The sequence below is a fragment of the Babylonia areolata genome, chromosome 12 (assembly GCF_041734735.1).
Source record: "Babylonia areolata isolate BAREFJ2019XMU chromosome 12, ASM4173473v1, whole genome shotgun sequence".
NCBI classification, from domain to species: domain Eukaryota; kingdom Metazoa; phylum Mollusca; class Gastropoda; order Neogastropoda; family Buccinidae; genus Babylonia; species Babylonia areolata.
The window spans coordinates 19,966,986-19,986,985 of record NC_134887.1 but is presented as its reverse complement, the minus strand read 5'-3'; the positions used below and the strand labels follow the sequence as shown (position 1 = coordinate 19,986,985).

The 20,000-nt window shown below is 42.8% G+C and overlaps 1 protein-coding gene across 8 annotated transcripts in view; it reads right to left on the bottom strand.

Moving 5' to 3' along the window:
• The window catches only part of LOC143288432 (uncharacterized), a 106,236-nt gene that overhangs the window by 60,666 nt on the left and 25,570 nt on the right, over window positions 1-20,000 (bottom strand). For all 8 annotated transcript variants that reach the window (XM_076596909.1, XM_076596916.1, XM_076596915.1 and 5 more), the window contains one exon: window positions 19,218-20,000. This exon is cut by the window's right edge and continues 270 nt beyond it. In XM_076596909.1, the coding sequence (XP_076453024.1) occupies window positions 19,218-20,000 (783 nt within the window). The remainder of the gene's footprint in view (window positions 1-19,217) is intronic.

The window sequence follows — 20,000 nt, the reverse complement described above, 5'->3', positions numbered from 1 at the left end:
TGTGTCTGTGGAAATAGGGATGGGGGTGGTTGGAAGACATGATAAAGTCGGACACGGGGTCGGACAGAGACTGGGGGGCGGGGAGGGTGGAGGGGTTGGGGGAGGGGAGGGGGGGAAGAGAGGGTGGAGGGTGGGCGAGGAGAAGGGGTAACAAAAGGGAGGGTGACGGTGGGGTGATGGGCATTCACTGTCAACAGGGAGGAGGATTCCCTCCCCTGTCAGTTATATCACCTCGCGACCCTCAGGGACTTGGCAGTCCATTCCGTTGAATGGGGTGGTCCAGTTTCAGTACTTCCTATTGATGGAGACAAACACGGGAATGCGGCCAGGGTATCGCATGGAAACTGTTCAGCTTCTGGCGATGTTTGGGTGAACGACAGTTTGGCCCACCATTGAAGAACTCGAACGGGGGAATAACATTGCTGGGTGTCATCGGAGATTAGAAAAGAGAGATAAACCACTCGCGGCAGGCCCCTTCTTACTGTCTATAACAGTGCTGAAGCCGTTTTGGGGCACACACGCAGTGCGGAAGGGTGGGGGTAAATCACCCTCTCCTTCCCTACCTGAAGGAAACTGGTCGGTTCTGACGCTGAACTGTAGTAAAGCGAAAGTTAAGTTATGCCTGGAATTTCCCACATGTAGTAAGATTCGCTGTATACAATGAAAACCGATTCATTTTTACCTGGTTTTTAGCACGTTTGCATCTGCTTGAATGTAGATAATATAAAAAGAAAATAAAGCAGCTCCCCCCACCACCAATCCCCCCCCCCCCCCTCACCCAGCGCAATGTTGCACATGAGAGAGACAGTTATAAATTATTGAACTGCGTTTTCGTAACGCTACTTTTTCTTCACACTTTCTGGTTTACATCACCATTTCTTCAACAACAACAAAAATATTTATATATCAAAACATAAAACACATATTCAGCTCTGTCTCTCTTCTAACATCTGTCTATACATGCATACATACATACATGAATACATATATACATAATTTCATATAGATCTATCAGTATGTAAATCTAAATCTATCTATATGTACATAATCATATATATAATTCATATATATACGAACGCTTCATGATGCCCGAGCAGACCGTTGTATTGTGCTCTCTCTCTCTCTAAGTCTCTGTCTCTGTCTCTCTCGGGAGTTTTACATGGCTGTTAAAAGCATCTACGATTCTGTACTGTATGTGTTCGTGACAAAGGTATTTATTCAGACTTTTTTCAGTGTCCAAGAGGGGTTAAACAAGGTTGTATGCTAAGCTCACAGCTGTTTCCTTTTTCATCGGTGAATTGGCAGTGGAGTTATCAAAGAAGGGGAGACATGGAATACAAATGATACCTGGCGCAACAGATTTGCTCTTAATGCTATTTGCTGATGATGTTGTTCTCTTGTCTGACACACCCATAGGGTTACAAAATCAATTAAATGCCCTTAAGCAAGAAACAGACAGGCTACAACAAACAGTGAATCTCAATAAGACCAATATTATAGTTTTTCCGCAATGGAGTCATCTTTTGACTCGTGAAAAATGGTGCTGTGGTGATAGGGAAATAAAAGTAACCAATACATATAAATATTTAGGAATGTTATTCACAACAAAATTGAGTTTGACATCTGTGTGGGATGAAGCAAACAGAAAAGGGAAAAAAGGTGTAATCCAAATTATAAAATCACTCAGGAGACTGCGTTCGACTGACGCTTTCCTTTAGTTTGGGCGGGGCAAAGGCAGCTCATGAATAATGAATGCGTGTCGCGGCGCAGGCTGCCTGGCTTCAGCAATTTCTGCAAGTGGTTTATCTCTCTTTTCTAATCTCCGGTGTCATGGTACTTTCTCAAGGTCTCTTCAAACATTGTGGCAATAAGTGATGAATAATTAAGAATAACAAACAAGAGAGAGAGAGAGACAGACAGAGAGAGAGACAGAGAGAGAGAGAGACAGAGACAGGGAGAGCAGACACACTGCTCTCTTAGTATTCATGTACTTGACTCAAGTACAAAGAAAACTGATCGGATTCAACACTTAAATCTACCTGTATATCAAAGCACACACACACACACGCACATACATACACGCACACACACACACACACACTCTCTCTCTCCTGACAATGATCACTCAAGGCCTAACCAGCGCGCTGGGTTTATGTGGGAAGATCAGGCATCTGCTCCTTTCTTTAATAGCAGATGTGGTGTGTAGCGTATATGGATCAGTCCGCACGCATTGGCACTTCCTTGAAGCTGAAACTGAGCAAAGGATATCGAACCAAACGTTTTCATTATAAAAATATTGCGTGTATTTTCGCCATTGCGTTTGATGATCGTATGTGACACGTGAATGAGCACAGTATCAGCTCAGGCTTGTTTGTTGCTCACGTTTTCCTTTTCCTTTATTGAACGCTGTATTTCGTCTTGTTTCTTCTTCTTCTTTCCGTTACACGACCAACATCGACTTGCCGATGACTCTGTCGTGGTTCATGCATGCTGGGTATTTTCGTGTCTCCATTACCCACCGAACACTGACACGGGTTACAGGATCTTTAACGTGCGTATTTGATCTTCTGCGTGCGTATACACACAAAGGGGGTTCAGGCACAAGCAGGTCTGCACATATGTTGACCTGGAAGATCGGAAAAATCTCCACCCTTTACCCACCAGGCGCCGTTACCGTGATTCGAACCCGGGACCCTCAGATTGAAAGTCCAACGCTTGAACCACTCGGCTATTGCGCCCGTCGATTAAAAAAAAAGAAGAAAAAAAAAAAAAAGAAGAAGAAGTTAAAACCAATCAAACGTTTGTGAGAATGTGAACGTCACGTGGAAGAGAGAAGGTAGTTGGTGGGTGGGGACCTCCTGTGTGTTTATCTTCCGGGCATCAGTCCTGTCTGTCTGTCTGTCTCCACGGCTCCTGGCTGACAGGCACACAAAAGGCTCCGTGGTCACTTCTGACCGAGAGATGGTGACAACGGCTCTCTCTCAGCCCGCACGCATCTTTCCACAGTTATTTGTTTTTCCCTTTTCCTTCTGTTATTTTAGCGTTGTTCTTTCTTCTTTTTTTTCTTTCTTTTTTTTCTTTTTTGCTGTTCTTTCTTTCTGCTTTTTGTTCTAGGTGCACGTAAAAAGGAATAGGTCAGGGTTTGTTTCTGGGTCAGTCGGTGGCGATCGTTTCCGTCTGTCTCTTTTTTACATATGGACACACACACACACACACACACACACACACACACACACACTCACTCACTGGACCAGTATGTGGTAGACATTGACTTCTTTTCTGCACAGACACTGTATATTTTTTTGCAAAATTCAGTTCGAAGGGCATTCAAACGGAATCGATGAAATAAACTTCTAACTGATCTTGACTGGGAGACAGATAAATCATTTAAGAAAGCCTTGGGGTTGCTTTAATGTAACTGTCTTCATTGAGTGACGGTAATACTGGCTGTCTATATCCTATGTTTATGTCGATCACCTTGACACTTTTTCAATACACCTATAACACTCCTGTAGATCTCATGGAATCCTGAGGAGGATTGAGCCTTCGCTGTTTCGCGCTGCCTTTCTGGCAGCCTGATCTGCCCTCTCATTTGCAAAAATTCCACAGTGAGAAGGCACCAAAATGAAACTTGTCCAGTGTCCAAAAACAAGACAACTGTTCTTTCAAAAACTAGCCGACCGGTTTCCACCAAACACATATCTGTCCACAGGAGATGTTTTGAATAATTATTCATTACTTCAAAAAAAAAATCTGAATGTTTGATTCAAAGTCCAGTTGGTATCTACCTTTGACTGTTCACGTTTTTTGTTATGATAAGCATGCTTTTCACTGTTATATGGATGATTAACTCACTGTTATAATTCATGTTATAATTCACTGTTAGTACAGTCAGTCCTTCGTAGCTCTTCGTTTTCCACTACTCATTACAGTCTTCTCATTTACCCACGCGTCATCTCCCAACCCCCATCCTCCCTTGTTTTTCTCGTCTAATATCACTGACAGCGAAAAGACGTCAAACTATACACACACTCACACAGAGAGACACGCACACACACTGAGACACACAGACACACACGCATACACACACATAGAGAGAGACGCACACATATAGAGAGAGACACACACACGCATACACAGACAGACAAGCACACACACACACACACACCATAAACAACAACCGTCGCGTCACTGAAGGACAAACGAAAGTTATTTCAGGATCTGCCAAGCACACAGTCCAGTTAATTTCTCCTGAGATCGATGCTCAGCAGCCGAGCAGCGATGCAGAGAATCAAGCACACGACCAATCCAAACATCTGCTGCTGTTGTCGACGGACCACCAAAAAGCCCTCACACAAACAAAGCCACTCTACCACGCGTCTAACATACCTGCTCATCTCAAGCATGGTAATGTGCGGGTATGCTGACGTTACCCATTCCCTTATTTGCGTCTTGTTTACCTTCGATGAATACTTTCTCTTCTTGGCGTCCTTGCCAGCAGCTTGGAACATAATACGTCCCCGGCGTCAACCTGGCTGACAGATAGATAACCCCCCACACCTGCAGTGGTGGTCAGGTAATTCGAGTAACATATCACAAGACGAATTCGTGAAGTGAGTGACCCTCGACTGTGTGGTCCCTGTCTTCTCACTTGAGGCCAGTGCACATTCAGCTTTGGCAGTCGCGGGCCGAAGAAAACAACAACAACAACAACAAAGAACAAAAAGAACAAAACAAACAAACAAAAAAAAACAACAACAAAAACAAAAAAACAACAATAACAAACAAAAAAACAAACACACACACACACCATCTTTGGTGGAGCTCGAACTCGCGTCCTTCCAGTCATCAGTCCGCCACAAACCCGCTTCATCACAACGGCTGGCAGAAAGCATAATTTAGTGTGTGTGTGTGTGTATATATATATATATATATATATATATATATATATATATATATATATATATATATATGCGTACATAATAATCTCCACTTGTTTACAGAGAACCGCCATTAAAATCCACATTTCCGACCAAGTTCAGATTCGCGGAGTGTACGCACAGTTATCAAAGACTGTCAGCGCTTTGTCTTGTTTTTCTTCACGATTGTATGTCGCACGATTTGTGTATGTGGAGTGATGGCCGTGAGGTGACGCGTTCGAATCACGGCTCAGCCGCCGATATTTTCTCCTCCACTAGACCTTGAGTGGTGGTCTGGACGCTAGTCATTTGGATGAGACGACAAACCGAGGTCCCGTGTGCAGCATGCATTTAGCCCACGGCAACAAAAGGGTTGTTCCTGGCAAAATTCTGTAGAAAAATCCACTTCGATAGGAAAAACAAATAAAACTGCACGCAGAAAAAAAAGGGTGGCGCTGTAGTGTAGCGACGCGCTCCCCCTGGGGAGAGCAGCCCGAATTTCACACAGAGAAATCTACTGTGATTTAAAAGAGAAATACAAATACAAATATAGCAAAGTGGGACTATTTTATGATGATATCCTTGTATGTCACGTGATATCTGTTGAATGTTAATGATCGAGTCTGACGTCAATTTTCAACGTTTCCGTTTTGGAAGCAATACAGCTTGTTTAATCTGTTTATATTGGGTAGCACTGACTGATTAAATCACCATTTACGGTCAAGTGTCGTTTACTCTTTCAACTTATGGTTGTCTCGTTTGGCCTTTAGATTAAATTTCAGTTTCAGATTCAGTTTCTAAAGAAGGCGTCACTGTGATCGGACAAATCCATGATACACGCTACACCACATCTGCTACACAGGTGCCTGAACCCAACGCGATTAGTCAGGCCTTGAATGCATGCACATATTTGTGTACCTATCAGAGTAGATTTCTTCTACAGAGTTTTGCCAGAGGACAACAGTTTCGATGCCATGGGGTCTTTCGGTGCGCCAAGTGCGTGCTGCACACGAGGGGACAACGGTTTATCGTACCAACGGCCATACCACGTTCCAAACATCGGTTTTCGTCTGATCATCGACGTTGAGCAACGTTGGGGCCCCGGTGAGTACTTGGATGGGTGGCAGCTTGGGAACACCGGGTGCTGTTGACATTATTTTCGCGTTGGGTTAAGCTGCTGGTCAGGCAATAGCCTAGCAGCTGTGGTGCTGTGAATATATGGATTTTTCCAAAGGCAGTGACGCCTCCTTGAGAAACTGAAACTGAAACTGTGGTTAAGCTTCAGCTTACAGGAAAATCCTTTTTAAATCTTTCAACGCTGGACAGGACTCCGTTTCAACTTCAACTTACTTGTAAGTTTCGTATAATATTTCAACAAAAGGTAGAATTCAAGTCACAACTAAGATTCCTTTGATCTTTCAATCCCCCCCCCCCCCCCCCCCCCGATTTCACCGACTGGGAAGACAAGACCCGAGGGTCATGACCTCAGTGCGTCACGAGGACATTTCAGGGTCACAAGTCTTCTTATATAACATCCCACCCCCACCCTACCCCCTGCGTCCACCCCATCCCACTGCTTCTCCTCCTCCTCCTCCCACTCTCTCTCTCTCTGACGCCGATCCTTGCCATCAACGCCTGGTCAGCCATTAGCGCTGAGGCGAAAAGGCATGGGTTCACAAACGGCAGGAAAACACTAATTAAACCAAGTACGTAGCAACACGTACGTACACAGGGCTGGTGGAAGGTTGCATCCATGGAAGTCTGTACCTCCCGGCCCCTCGCCACACAATCTTCTTTCTACTTTAAAAAAAAAAAAGAAAAAAAAAAGTACACGTATTCTTGCTGACCGTCTTCTTTTGCGGGGGTGGGTGGAATGGGGTAGCATGTGTTGGTAAAACCAAGGAAGGGTAAAGGGGGGTGGGGGAGGCTGGAGGGGGGAGGTTAGTACGTCACCTAGTCACTTGGTGGCTGGACTTGGATTCCAGAAGGTACCCCCACCCCCACCCAAGATCCCCCTTCCAACCCCCAACAATCTACCTGCGAGGGTACAGGCTTTCTGTCCTTACGATCATCACTCCCCCTCCCCCCGCAACGCTTCGCCCCCTCCCTTCTTCCCACCCGCCATCCACTACGACTGAGTGACTGAGGGTGAAGACATCAGCTTTTCTACCCCTTGTAAAGCTCGCGGAGACTTCGGCTTTCCACCCTTGTAAACCATCCGAAAACGATCCACTTAGGCGCTGTGTTGTCTCCTGGAAATCTTTTTTTTCTTAACAAAGCACCATTCCTGAGACATTCCGCTCCCTGGATACCCAAGTCGCAGATTCACGCCGGAGTGTCGCAAAATACGGGGTGGATATAGTTCGCGGACAGGGCAAGAGGTGTGAAGGTAATAATTATGATGTGTTGAGAGGGAGAGAGACAGACACACAGACACAGATGTCTGAGGTCGGAAAGTACACACTCAAGATGCCTCTGGTGAATTCGCTTCAAACCAACTGGCTACATACTTGTTAGAGACACATGTACAAGGCTGGAATCCCAACAAAGAACGTTTCCATTTTCACTTCTGGAGAAAAGATCCAACATCTCTTTCTTTGAGACGTAATTTTCAAAAAGCTTTATTTTCAATTGATGCGCCCACTTTTTTAGGTATCATTTTTATGGTGCTACGGTACCAAAGTACTCATACATCAGTGGGACAAATTGCACGATTAGTGTAGCTTGTTGACTCTGAAGACCCTAGTCTTCGTATTGTCATTTATTTTGCAACAGGATTAAGGAACGGACTTAAGCGCTATCAATTTCCGAAAAAACACAAAACAAAAATAAAAAAACCCAAACAAACACACACACACATACACACAAATACTACTACTACTACTAACAATAATACTAATAATAACAACAACAATAATGTATAAAGCGCCTTTCCATATAAAACATGCATAATTGCGCTGTACAATGTAAATTCCGACGTTTAAAACATGCATTTTAACACTAAAGTAGAAAAAAGTGTCAACGGAATGTTTACCGTTTTCTGACGTGAATCCGAATAATTTGAATGGCAAGGTGCTGTACCATTTATTCTATCACATAATAATGTGAACTATTTTGTACATGTTAAACTGTATACAATTCTTGTCCATCTCTGTCTGTCTGTCAATGCGTGCGCGAGCATGCATGTCTGTGTGCGCGTGCGTGCATGCATGTGTTGTGGGAAGGAGGTGGGTGTATATGCACACATGGTGTCTGTATGTGAAGTATGTCTATGTTATTACACACACACACACACACACACATGAATCTCTGGCACTTGAATTTTCACTCGGTAAGCGGTAGGTAGCCCCACTCCCCCCCCCCCCCCCCCCCCCCCCCCCCCCCCCCCCCCCCCCGCCCCTCCCTTTGCCCACATGCAGGTAGGTATAGAGCTCTACGTCACTGCACAGAAGCTTCCACTTGAGCCAGTGGACCATGGCCACTGCTCCACCCTCTTTAACGACTTGTGGTGCACTTCTTCACACCTTGCACACCATTCCCACAGGTCAGCTGCTGGGTTGTCGTGCATGGTCCCTTGCATATGTCAAAAGAAGGAGAATGAAAAGAAGAAGGAGGAGAAGAAGGAAAAGGAGGATGAAGAGGAGGAGGAGAAGCAAAAGAAGAATGAAAGCGAGGCATGAATGAAAGGTAGAATAAACTGAGATAAATAAAATTAACAACAAACGATTAAAAAAGACACACACACACACACACACACACTATCCATATATAATAAATTCAAAGTTTATTAACATTTTTTTAAATTAAATATCTAAAATAGATACATCAACAAATCTATGACAACAATAAACAATATATTGTTCCTATACATACATCTATGCGCATATTTACACACCTCATAGGATCTGCCTGCAAAATTATTTTGAAAATGACGATCTTACACCTAATTGCTAACCATTTTAAAAACGAGGTTAAGACCAGTAAGAGAATGAGATATTTGTACACACACACACACACCAGTCCCCTTCCCTGCCCACACATATTCAACGCGGATGCAGAAACACACGCACGAACATCCATTTCTATTGACGAATGAATTTGGCCATAGGGTCTCGAAGTCCCAAAACAATGTTAAAGCTGGAAATATTTTGAGACTCTAATGCCACAGCCTCAAGCACCGGTCTTTCAGAGTTAAAGAGCTCAGGCGGGTTAGCACTTGGCTTAGTGATTTCTCTAGCTGGCTTCATCGAAGGCCTGATAGATTGCTACCGTTCATTGCAAGCTTTGTTGGCACTGGAGGCTACATCCGTTATAAACGTCAACTGTATTTGGCAGGCAAGACACACACAACCGGCTGCCGATTATAGCCATACTAATCCGAAAGAGTTTTGGGGGAAACTCTCTCTGTCTCTCTCTCTGGGTCAGTCTCTCTTTCTCTCTGTCCCTATCTCTCTCTCTTTTTTCAAATTACCATCTTAAAATAAAATCCAGGTACTGAATGAATAAAGTTTATCCAGAAATGATGTAGCCAACTCAAATGACCAAGGTTCGTCATTGCCAGGTGCTTTCCCATGAGGACAAACTAAAGGATACTTAAATCCTTGATGACCCACTGGAAAACTGACACACAAAATAATACTCATGAGCCCCATTTTCAAATTTTATTTCACCCCCTTTTCTTAATTTGAAGAAATTAATATTCTTAATACTCTTTTATTCATAATAATTATATATTGATACAAAAAAGAACTTGAACAGAACAGACACGATTTCACATTGACATACACAAAAACAACAACAGGAAACAAGAAGATAATTGACAAGACATTCAACAGTGAGGACATTATACAGATTTCCCGAATCCTACAATTAAAAAGCAATGATATCGTGTAAGTTCACAGTATCACATTCAAAAAGTATACTGTTAAGCATCAGATCTGTCTGTATGAGGGAAAGACATACTGCCAATTTTCCAATAATACAACGATAAACCTCTTGAGTAGAAATCGATTTGAACTAGTACGTATCCACCCTGAGTCAGCAGAATAAGTCAAGAGAAAAAACAGTGGAACACACAGGAAATATGTGGGTCAATCCTCAGTGTCAATGTGTGTGCCTAGTCAGTATTTGGCTGTCGCTGGTATACGGTGCACATAATGTAGCGACACGACGGGTGACTGGCTCTGTCCATGCGGTCTGGAAATCGAGGCTGTGACGTGAACTGAGTGCGTGAATGGAAGAGGGGGAAACAGAGAGAGATGGGGAGAGAGAGAAACAGAGAGAGTGAGGGAGAGATCTACAACTCTGTGTGTGTGTGTGTGTGTGTGTGTGTGTGTGTGTGTGTGTGTGTGTGTGAGATCGACAACTCTGTGTGTGTGCGTGTGTGTGTGTGTGTGTGTGTGTGTGTGTGTGTGTGTGTGTGTGTGTGTGTGTGCGCGCGCGCACGGAAATTTTATATGTTCACATGCATGCACGCATACGGATGTGTGTATGTGTGTGCACGCTCGCATAAGCAAGAGAGTGTGAATCTGTGATGTAAACTGTAAGTACACACACACACACGCGCGCACGCACGCACGCACACGCACACACACACACGCGCGCGCGCACGTACGCACACGCACACTCACAGGGGCGCGTACAAGAAATGAGAGTGAGAGAGCGGGGGAGACACAGAGGAACATATCTTTTGGCTGGATTGTACCAGGGACATTGTCGCCGCTGGTCGGAGAGTGTTATGCAGACCACCACGTGCCAAATCAGTTACATAGTTCATCCCAGTTTTGTTGTTTTCTCTAACTTTTCCCCCCACCGCAATGCTGATCAGTCATACTGCCATCACTGCCATTGACCATCACGGACACTGCAGCATATAATTAGCATTACTTCTCAGCATTCATCTCATCCATTACAACACATCAGCACGCTCAGTCATTACGGCGTTACATCAGACACTGGTACGTGTCAACGTGGACAGCATTCCCTTTCATACGGAACGTATACGTGCGCCTCATAAATAACGGCCCCTTTTCTGCGAACCTAGTTAGTATATGGACAATACATGTTGTTGAAACGGGCGATGACGTACTGACACTTCCACCCATTCAAGGTGAAAGTGTTCAAGCACTGTGTTACACACGGAACGTATACGTGAGTCGCACACTTAGTCGCTAAATTTCTTCAGCCCTAATTAGTATGCAAACGATAGTATGGACACGTCGCATGTTAACTTTCACAAATTATCCTTGGTCGACCAATGCCAGTGACCGAATGGTTGGTTTATGAATCGACTGGATGTCTTCATGCTGCTCTGGTGATAAAAACAAAATGAGCGGAAAAAAACCCGCATAATTATGGAAGACAAAATTCAATGTGATTTTGGAACAACACCGCGAAAATATAGAAGACAATATTCAGTATACAATGCGTATTATTCATTTTTCAGTTCACAAACGAGTTATAAAAAGACAAAAACAACCAAATTAGCACCATGGGCAAACGATTAAAAAAAATAAATAAATAAAATAAAAGCGCTGACACTGTCGCAGTCGTGGTATGTTCCCTCTCCACCCAAAATAATGCCTGCTCATGTCTGCTTCTGTCTCCGACCTAAAGTTATCTCTCATGAAGTGCGCTCACACGCCATGATCACAGCACTGCCCCGTGTCCACTTCACGGTCGTTCCAGCCAATTCAGGCCAACAACTGCATGTACAGTACGCGCTGCATTGTACACAAGACCATCAGTACATGTAAAAATTCAAGCACCGTAGTTGACAAGCACCGCCACTCAAAACACTGCACTTGACACACACACACACACACACATATATATGGTTCTTTGCCAAAACAAAGGCGGCAATGCGACGCACGCATACACACACACACACACACAAACACACACAGTGAGTGACACACACACACACAATCAGACAGACAGACGCAGACGGACAGACAAAGACACAAAATCAGATAGACAGACAGACAGACAGGTCGACAGACACAGACTCACACAGGCACACATACACTGTAAACAACGCCGTGAAACATTGAGATTCGTCATTACTCATCTCATAGGGGGAAGAAAAAAACCAAAAAAACTGACGAACAAACGAAACCCCAGTCCAGTTAAAAAAACAAACGTCGGAAAAGAAAGAGAGAGAGAGTGAGAAGATAAAACAGGCCAATTAAAAAATCCTCACAGTACCACGTGAATTAACTGCAAAATACAAAACAAAACAGTCACAATACTTCAAAGGAGTTGAGTCATCCTGCCTCTGACTCAAAAGCCGTAAACTACCATGTGATACAGTTTTCTTCAAAAGAAAAGGCAGGCACCGCCGCGAACACCTCATTACGGAACAGACACCGTGTTCGTATGTCACCATGTGTCAGCATCACCTGGAGCAGGGTTGAGAGCACTGACCTTCAGGTACAATGTGTAGACACTAATATCTCAACACTAAAACAGGGAATTCATGCAAGTGTATTTTGCCTGTATCACAGTGGCATGGGTGCATTCGCACGGGTGTGTATTGGGTGTGAGATTGAAAGGGGGAAGAGGGACTGAAATCAAGACCCCCCCCCCCCCAACACAGAAGAAAACAACAACAAAAACCAAACAACAAACCTACCAAAAAACCAGCAACATAAAAGTAAGCACAGGGAAGGGAAAAACGTTCGCGCATTTGTTTCGATCACACAATGACGAACTGATGTATCTTATCAAGTGCACACCTACATTGTAATTGCTGTGTATTGTTAGTATGTTACGTCATTCATACCATTATGTCTACGATATTGTCGGCCATGTTGTGTTCAACACGTTGTAAATTTTGCTTTAAAGCCCTCTGGACTGAAGCATTATCAACACACTGTAAAATCTTATCAAGCGGGTTCACAACCGAGAACAGCAGTTGTTCAGAAAGCGCGCGCGCGCGTTTATGCGGGCAGCGTTTTTATCATTACTATCACTATGACTCTAATCGCTACCTCATCTCACAATCATTCTTATCATTATCGTTGTCATCGTGTTCGATTTTCCACCGTTCGTCATTTATCACGTCTCCGATCCGTCTGAGTCCATACAGAACTAAAGTTCTACACCCTTCACTATTCACTCCTTTACAGGAAAGGACTGTTCTAAGCCGTTTTCAGACTTGTTGAAGTTGTTCCTGGAAAAAAAAAATTGTGTGTGTGTGTGTGTGTGTGTGTGTGTGTGTGTTTGAACAGTCTGTGTTTTGGGTGTGTGCTGAAATGGTGTAAAGACCAAGTCGAAATGAAAGGGAGAAAATCCGCTTTTATCCGCGGCTTGAACGTCGTTCTCACATGGATTCTCTTCTCTTTTCAAACAGCAGACTGTCAATGAATTCTTCTTCATCTCTCTCTCTCTCTCTCTCTCTCTCTCTCTCTCTCTCTCTGTGTGTGTGTGTGTGTGTGTGTGTGTGTGTGTGTGTGTGTAAAAGAACATAATATATTACAAAAGGGTACTATTATTACAATTTAAATATAATCTGAAAAAAAAAGAAAGTTGAATCAGTTAAAGTACAGAGTTTTTATGCTCAATGTGACTTACATTTACAACCAATGTTGAGTCAACAGCAGCTGGTTTATGAACAAATGAACGGTCATGAGCCTGACTGTATGATACTGATGTTTTACTTGTCTTTTAGTTTAATTTTATTTCATTGGACAATTACCAAAAAAAAAAAAAAAAAAAAAAAAGAAAAGAAAAAAAAGAGAAAAAAAAGAGAGAGATACGTCGAGACAACAAACGAAACCCAACTTGTTCAACGCGACAAAATAACACACACACACACACACACACACACACACACACACAAAACATTCACTTTTTTATCGTCTAAAATCACAGTATTTTGACAGATGTTTTACTGAAGAACACACACACAATATATATACACACACAATGTACACACACACACAATGTACATACACACACACACACACACACACACACTATGAACAAGCAGCATAACACGCCAGGGTGGAGCTGTGTAAATCAAACCACGGCACGAACCAACTGCAAACGGGCTGGCCTCGGAAAGCTCGCGTGACATGCAATATTCATGAAGCGTTTTGAGCCGGAAGTCAGGACATGCAAATAATGACCCCTGGCCACAGAACTGGAAGAATACTGCCGCGTAACAGCACCCAAAGCACACACGATCCAACTGGGTAAATGAACTGGTGCACATGATACAAATTACAATGATACATGTATATGCTGCGTGACAGGAATTTTAAAAAAAAGAAAAAAGGAACATGTATACAAAACATAGTCAGTGGGTTTATTTTGTACCCGTTGGGTGTTTGGATAACTAGCGCACATGATACAATAATAGTAGTAATACATAAACTGATCGACAGAAAGAAAAAGCAAACCAAAATCAAACCAACAACAAAACCAAAAACAAACAAAAACCAAAAAACCTATTAAAAAAAAAAACCAATGTCAGTGGGTTTATTTTGTGCCCGCTGGGTGTATGTAACAGCCCCACACAAATGATGTTACCCACCATATATACGATCACAATGTTCTACGTGAAATGTTTTGGAAATATAAGAGACCCCTCGGCCCCTTCCCCAATCCTCCAATGTCTCTCGGCCCCCTAACCCCCCATCCCCACCCCATTTTTTGTGCAACATGAAGCACTAAACGGGGGCCGAGTAATCTAAATAGGGTTATTTCAAAACATGATTCAGACATTGTGTGTGTGTGTGTGTGTGTGTGTGTGTGTGTGTGTGTGTGTGTGTGACTATAGTATAATTTAATGTCACGTATGAGGCAGCAAGCATGCGCGCGTGCTGCCAGCCGCACGAAACAAAGTTTCTTGTCCCCCAGAAGCAAAACATGAACAAAAACAGACCGGTTATTTTACGGGCCACAGAACCGCTGGGGTAATGCCACCCCCCAACGGCGACGATTTCACAGAATAACTCTCCAGAGAGAGAGAGAGAGAGAGACAGAGAGAGAGAGACAGAGAGAGAGAGACAGACTCACAGAGAGAGAGAGAGACAGAGACAGAGAGAGACAGAGAGAGGGAGCACAACAATAGGCTAAGTGCCAAAAAAAGTAACGCTCTCATTCAGTCTGGAAGAACGGCACAAATGATCATGTTAGTGTTTTCGTTTTGACGGCAAATTACAGGGGAGGAGGGGTGGTGGGCGTTGGGGGAGGGGGTCGGGGGGGGAGGGGGGGGGGGGGGGTACTTGCCGAATGACGGCCAGACATTTTGTGAGGAAACAATTTTGTAAAATATGGCTTTGTACATGGGACCAGCAGATGTCCGACTGATAGAAACGAATGCTTGTCCCGCACAGGCGATCACAACGCGGTCATACATGGCGTCCGATAAAACTTTGCTGAAGCATTTGGTTGTTTTTTTATGAGGCGACGCGAGGCGTATACGATTTCGGTTTGTGTACCACCCACTGTGCATTAAGTTTGGTACATGTAAACATCATTTTAAAAGAGGTAGGGCGAATGTGGGAGGTAAGGAGGAAGGAGAGTGGGCGGTGTATGGAGAGAAACGAAACGAAACGAAAGTTTATTCAATAAGGCCATGGCCCCATTTGAAGGGGTGATTACATATTTTGTAAGAATAGATTTGCATATGAATATAATCTTACAACGTGTATGCTCAGAGCTCTGTTCTCTTTAACCAATCATGAAACTCCGTCGTTTTAATGACTTATAGATAAATATGGCAAGATTCGAAAAAACGTTATCATTTGTAGAAGACAGAAGTAATACTAACCGAAACTTACTTGGTCTGTTATAATATCTCAATGGAATATATATTTGTCTCAAATCATCTAATACAGGACAACATAATACGAAATGGACTTCATCTTCTTTTGCAGATCTACATAACGGACATACCATATCGTTTACAGTGCTGGGCTTGTGTCTTTTACTATGTACGTTGATATCAGATACACCAAAACGAAACCTTGTTAAAGCAGATCTGATGACTCGGTTAATATTTTTTGCTAAATATGGTTCTGTGAAATGATTCCTTTTAAACAATCTGAACAAAGAAAATCTTTCACTATTTTGTACATGGTCGTTCCACCCCTGCCATCTACAGTCAACCATACGCTGTTTAAAGCAAACAAGAAAATCATGAACACATCCAACCCCTTGATTAAGCCATACAAATGCAAAACCATTACTACATAAACATTTTCGAATGCTAGTCACCCATGTTACCCTTCCCCTGGCATCCAAATCAAATAACACTTTATAAGCTTGAGCAGGCAATCTGCATTCATTCATTTGAACCAGTTTTAACCAATACCTAATACATTTTACATATGAATTAATATAAATCGGATACCTACCAAGCTCACCGTAAACTAAGTCATTTGGCGTTCTTCTGTCCACCTGCAAAAACCTCTTCATAGCAAACAAATGTAGTTTTTCTATCTCGTACCCCTTATCCAACCCCCAAATCTCAGCACCGTACTGTACTATAGGCTGGGCTTGAACATCAAACAATTTAAAAAACAATCTAACAGAATTACTTTCAAACTTATATAATAATTGTAATATGCTCACGACCGCTCGTTTCCCTTTACTAACAAGGTTTCGACAAGCAAACGTAAAACTAAGTTTTGTGGAAAAGAATAAACCAAGATACTGATAAGTATTTATGACAGAAATCTGAAGATTCCCCAAATACCATCGTTCATATGCAGCTAAATACCCACCCTTTCTGAAAACCACTACATTTGTTTTATCCATATTTACTTTAAGCTCCAACCTGTTTGCTGCTTTGTGTAAATTGTTTAACTGGTTTTGTAAACCAACTACAGTTTCAGACAATAAAACAATATCATCTGCAAACAACAATATGAATAACTCTATCAAATCGAAAGTAACACCATGTCTACCATTTTCTATAATTTCTAGGGCTAATTCATTGATAAACAAAGAAAATAAAACAGGACTACAAACATCACCCTGTTTAACCCCCTGTGTACATCTGATATACTCGCTAAATTTAGCACCACATCTTATTTTAGCTTTAACATCCTCGTACATACTTTTAATACAGCAATAAAGTTTACCTTTTATTCCATTTTTTGTAAGAATCGGCCATAAAAGTTTTCTTGCTACTGAATCAAAGGCTTTTTCGAAGTCTATAAAAGCAACGTATAATTTTCGATTATGTGCAAACTGCTTTTGAACAGCTGCCATTAAAGTGAACATATGATCAACAGTACTGTAACCCTTCTTAAATCCAGCTTGGTATTCACTTGTCACGTTGTTCAATGTTATCCATTCAGTTAATCTTTCGTTAATAATGGAACCATATAGTTTACTTGCTATATCACATAATGATATCCCTCTATAGTTATTCGGCTCATTTCGTTCACCTTTTTTAAAGAGAGGAATGATAATTGACTCTGACCAGTTTTCAGGATAGATTCCCTGGTCAAACAAAACATTAAACAACTTGACAAGAAAAGTGATGGCAGGTTCACCAAAGTTCTTATAAAATTCACCAATCATTCCGTCCGGTCCAGCGGTTTTCCCATTTTTTAACTTTCTTATTGCTGACAATACTTCTTCTTTGGTGATAGTCCGATCTAAAAAGGCCGTGTTCTGATCTTCCATTGTCATAATATGTTCATCATCACGTGACATTTCATTTTCCTGAGCACTACAATCAGTATTACTTTCTTTTTCCAATATTCTTTTAAAATGGTTATACCATTCCTCCATTGTGATACTGTTCTTGGCAAAGACTCGTTTACTCAATAAACCCCGAACATTTTCCCAAAAATCTTGCTGGCTGTCAACAGAAGTAATAATCTGTTTCAACAATGAGTTATTATACAACCTTTTCTTTCTAAGTAGCATATTTTTGTATTCCCTTCGTGCTACACAGAATAAATCCCTGTCAACAGCATCCAATGTTCTGTTAAATTTTCCCAACAAACTACGCACTTTTTGTCTAACACATCTACATTCAGTATCAAACCATTTATTTTGCCGTATATTTCTATTTACACATATTTGCTGTTTCATACAATCTGCCGCTTGCTTTATTGTGTTGTTAAAGATTACAAGTGCCTCATTAACATTAATATCAACCAAATCTGTAGCATGTGACAATTCCAGACATATCTCATGTGACTTTAACTTATCAACAAAACCAGACGCAAATTCATTTTTCCACACATATTTTTCAATGTACTCTCTTTTCTCTGGTGCAGCTGTACTTAGTGTATGGAGAGAGAGAGAGAGAGAGAGAGGGGGGGGGCGGGGGGGGGGGGGGGAAGAGAGAGAGTGAGGGAGAGACGCTTGACGCTTTGACACTTTAATGTTATTGGTCATGAGGTCCTTATGACATGGGTGAATGCATCAGCATACTTTCATTTTATAACAAACCATTATAATAAGAGAGAGAGAGAGAGAGAGAGAGAGAGAGAGAGAGAGAGAGAAAGAGAAAGAACATGTGAACGTGTGCGGTCTTAAAGTTTTGTTAGATTGTACAACACAGTTAGTTAGCAACGACAAATTCAGTGTATAAGTGCAGTTGTTTATAAATACACGTATCTGGGGTTTTGTTGTTCAAATGACCAGATCGTGACAAACAAGTTTCAAATCAAAAACAATGCAAGGCAGATAGCCCGGTGCATGCACGAACGGTCGAGCGTACCTACTGCACACACGCATGCAAATAAACCAAAGAAAGAAACACGTACGCACGCATACACAAACACCACCGTTCGCACACGCACGCACAAAAAAGAAAGAAGTGGGAGGAGGAGGAGGAGGAGGAGAAGAAGAAAAAGAAGAAGAAAAAGGAAGAAAAAGAAGAAGAATGAAAATTAAAGCGTGCCTCATGCTCGCAAGTGTGTGTGTGTGTGTGTGTGTGTGTGTGTGTGTGTGTGTGTGTGCGCGCGCATGTGTGTGCATGCGGGCGTGTGTTTTTGTGTGTGCGAGAAGAAGAAAGATTATTCATGTGTGCCATGCTCGCAAGTGTGTGTGTGTGTGTGTGTGTGTGTGTGTGCGCACGCGCATGTGTGTGCATGCGGGCGTGTGTTTTTGTGTGTGCGAGAAGAAGAAAGATTATTCATGTGTGCCTTATGCGCACATGCTAGCAAGTGTGTGTGCGCGAGTGTGTGTGTGTGTGTGTGTGTGTGTGTGTGTGTGTGTGTGTGTGTGTGTGTGTGTGTGCGTCCTCCGAATGTAAACGTAGACCATAACTTCACAATGAAGAAAAAAAACAAAACAAAACAAAAACAAAAAACAATTGCTTACCAACGCCGCCTCTGTTCCGCCTACTGCAGCCTCCTCCACATCCTTCCAGTCCAGTGGTACTTCATCTTCCACTGCAGCTACACCCTCCATCCCCATACCATCACCGCCGTTCCCTTCCCTCTCTGACGTCTGCTGGATGACGTCATCACGGTTCTGGCTGTCGATGACGTCATCTGATGTTTGCTGAAGGCAACCATTCACTTCGCCAGATTCCCCTTTTGAATCTTCGGTGTCGCCAACGTCGAGAGGTTCCATCTTGCAATGTGCAGGTTTTTCTTCGAAGGAATTATCATTTGAGGTAATCTGCTCTGCGGAGGTGTGAATCTGGTCAGCGTCTGTTTTGGTCGATTCCTGGTTCAAATTGTCGCTGCTCAGGTCGTCAACGGATTCTTCCATCGTGTTTGTTTGGTCTGGGATTTTCTGAATCAGGTCAGGTTTCTGTTTCATGTTCTCGCTCAGGAAATCAACGGATGTTTCCTTCGTGTTTGTTTGGTCTGGGGTTTTCTGAATCAGGTCAGGTTCCTGTTTCATGTTCTCGCTCAGGACATCCACGGATTCCTCGCTTAAGTTTTCCTGGTCTGGGGCTTTCTGGATCAAGTCGGCACTTTCTCTGTTGAGGTCTTCGTTGAGTTTGTCGTTCATGTCAGTCACGTGTTCTTGGTTCGGGCTCTCGACGGTTTCAAACAGAGTCTCTTCACGGACGACCTCAAGGGTCCCCGAGAGAACGATCTGCTCTGATCCGTTCTCCAAGAGTCCGGGGTGGCCTGCAGGACTAGGCACAGG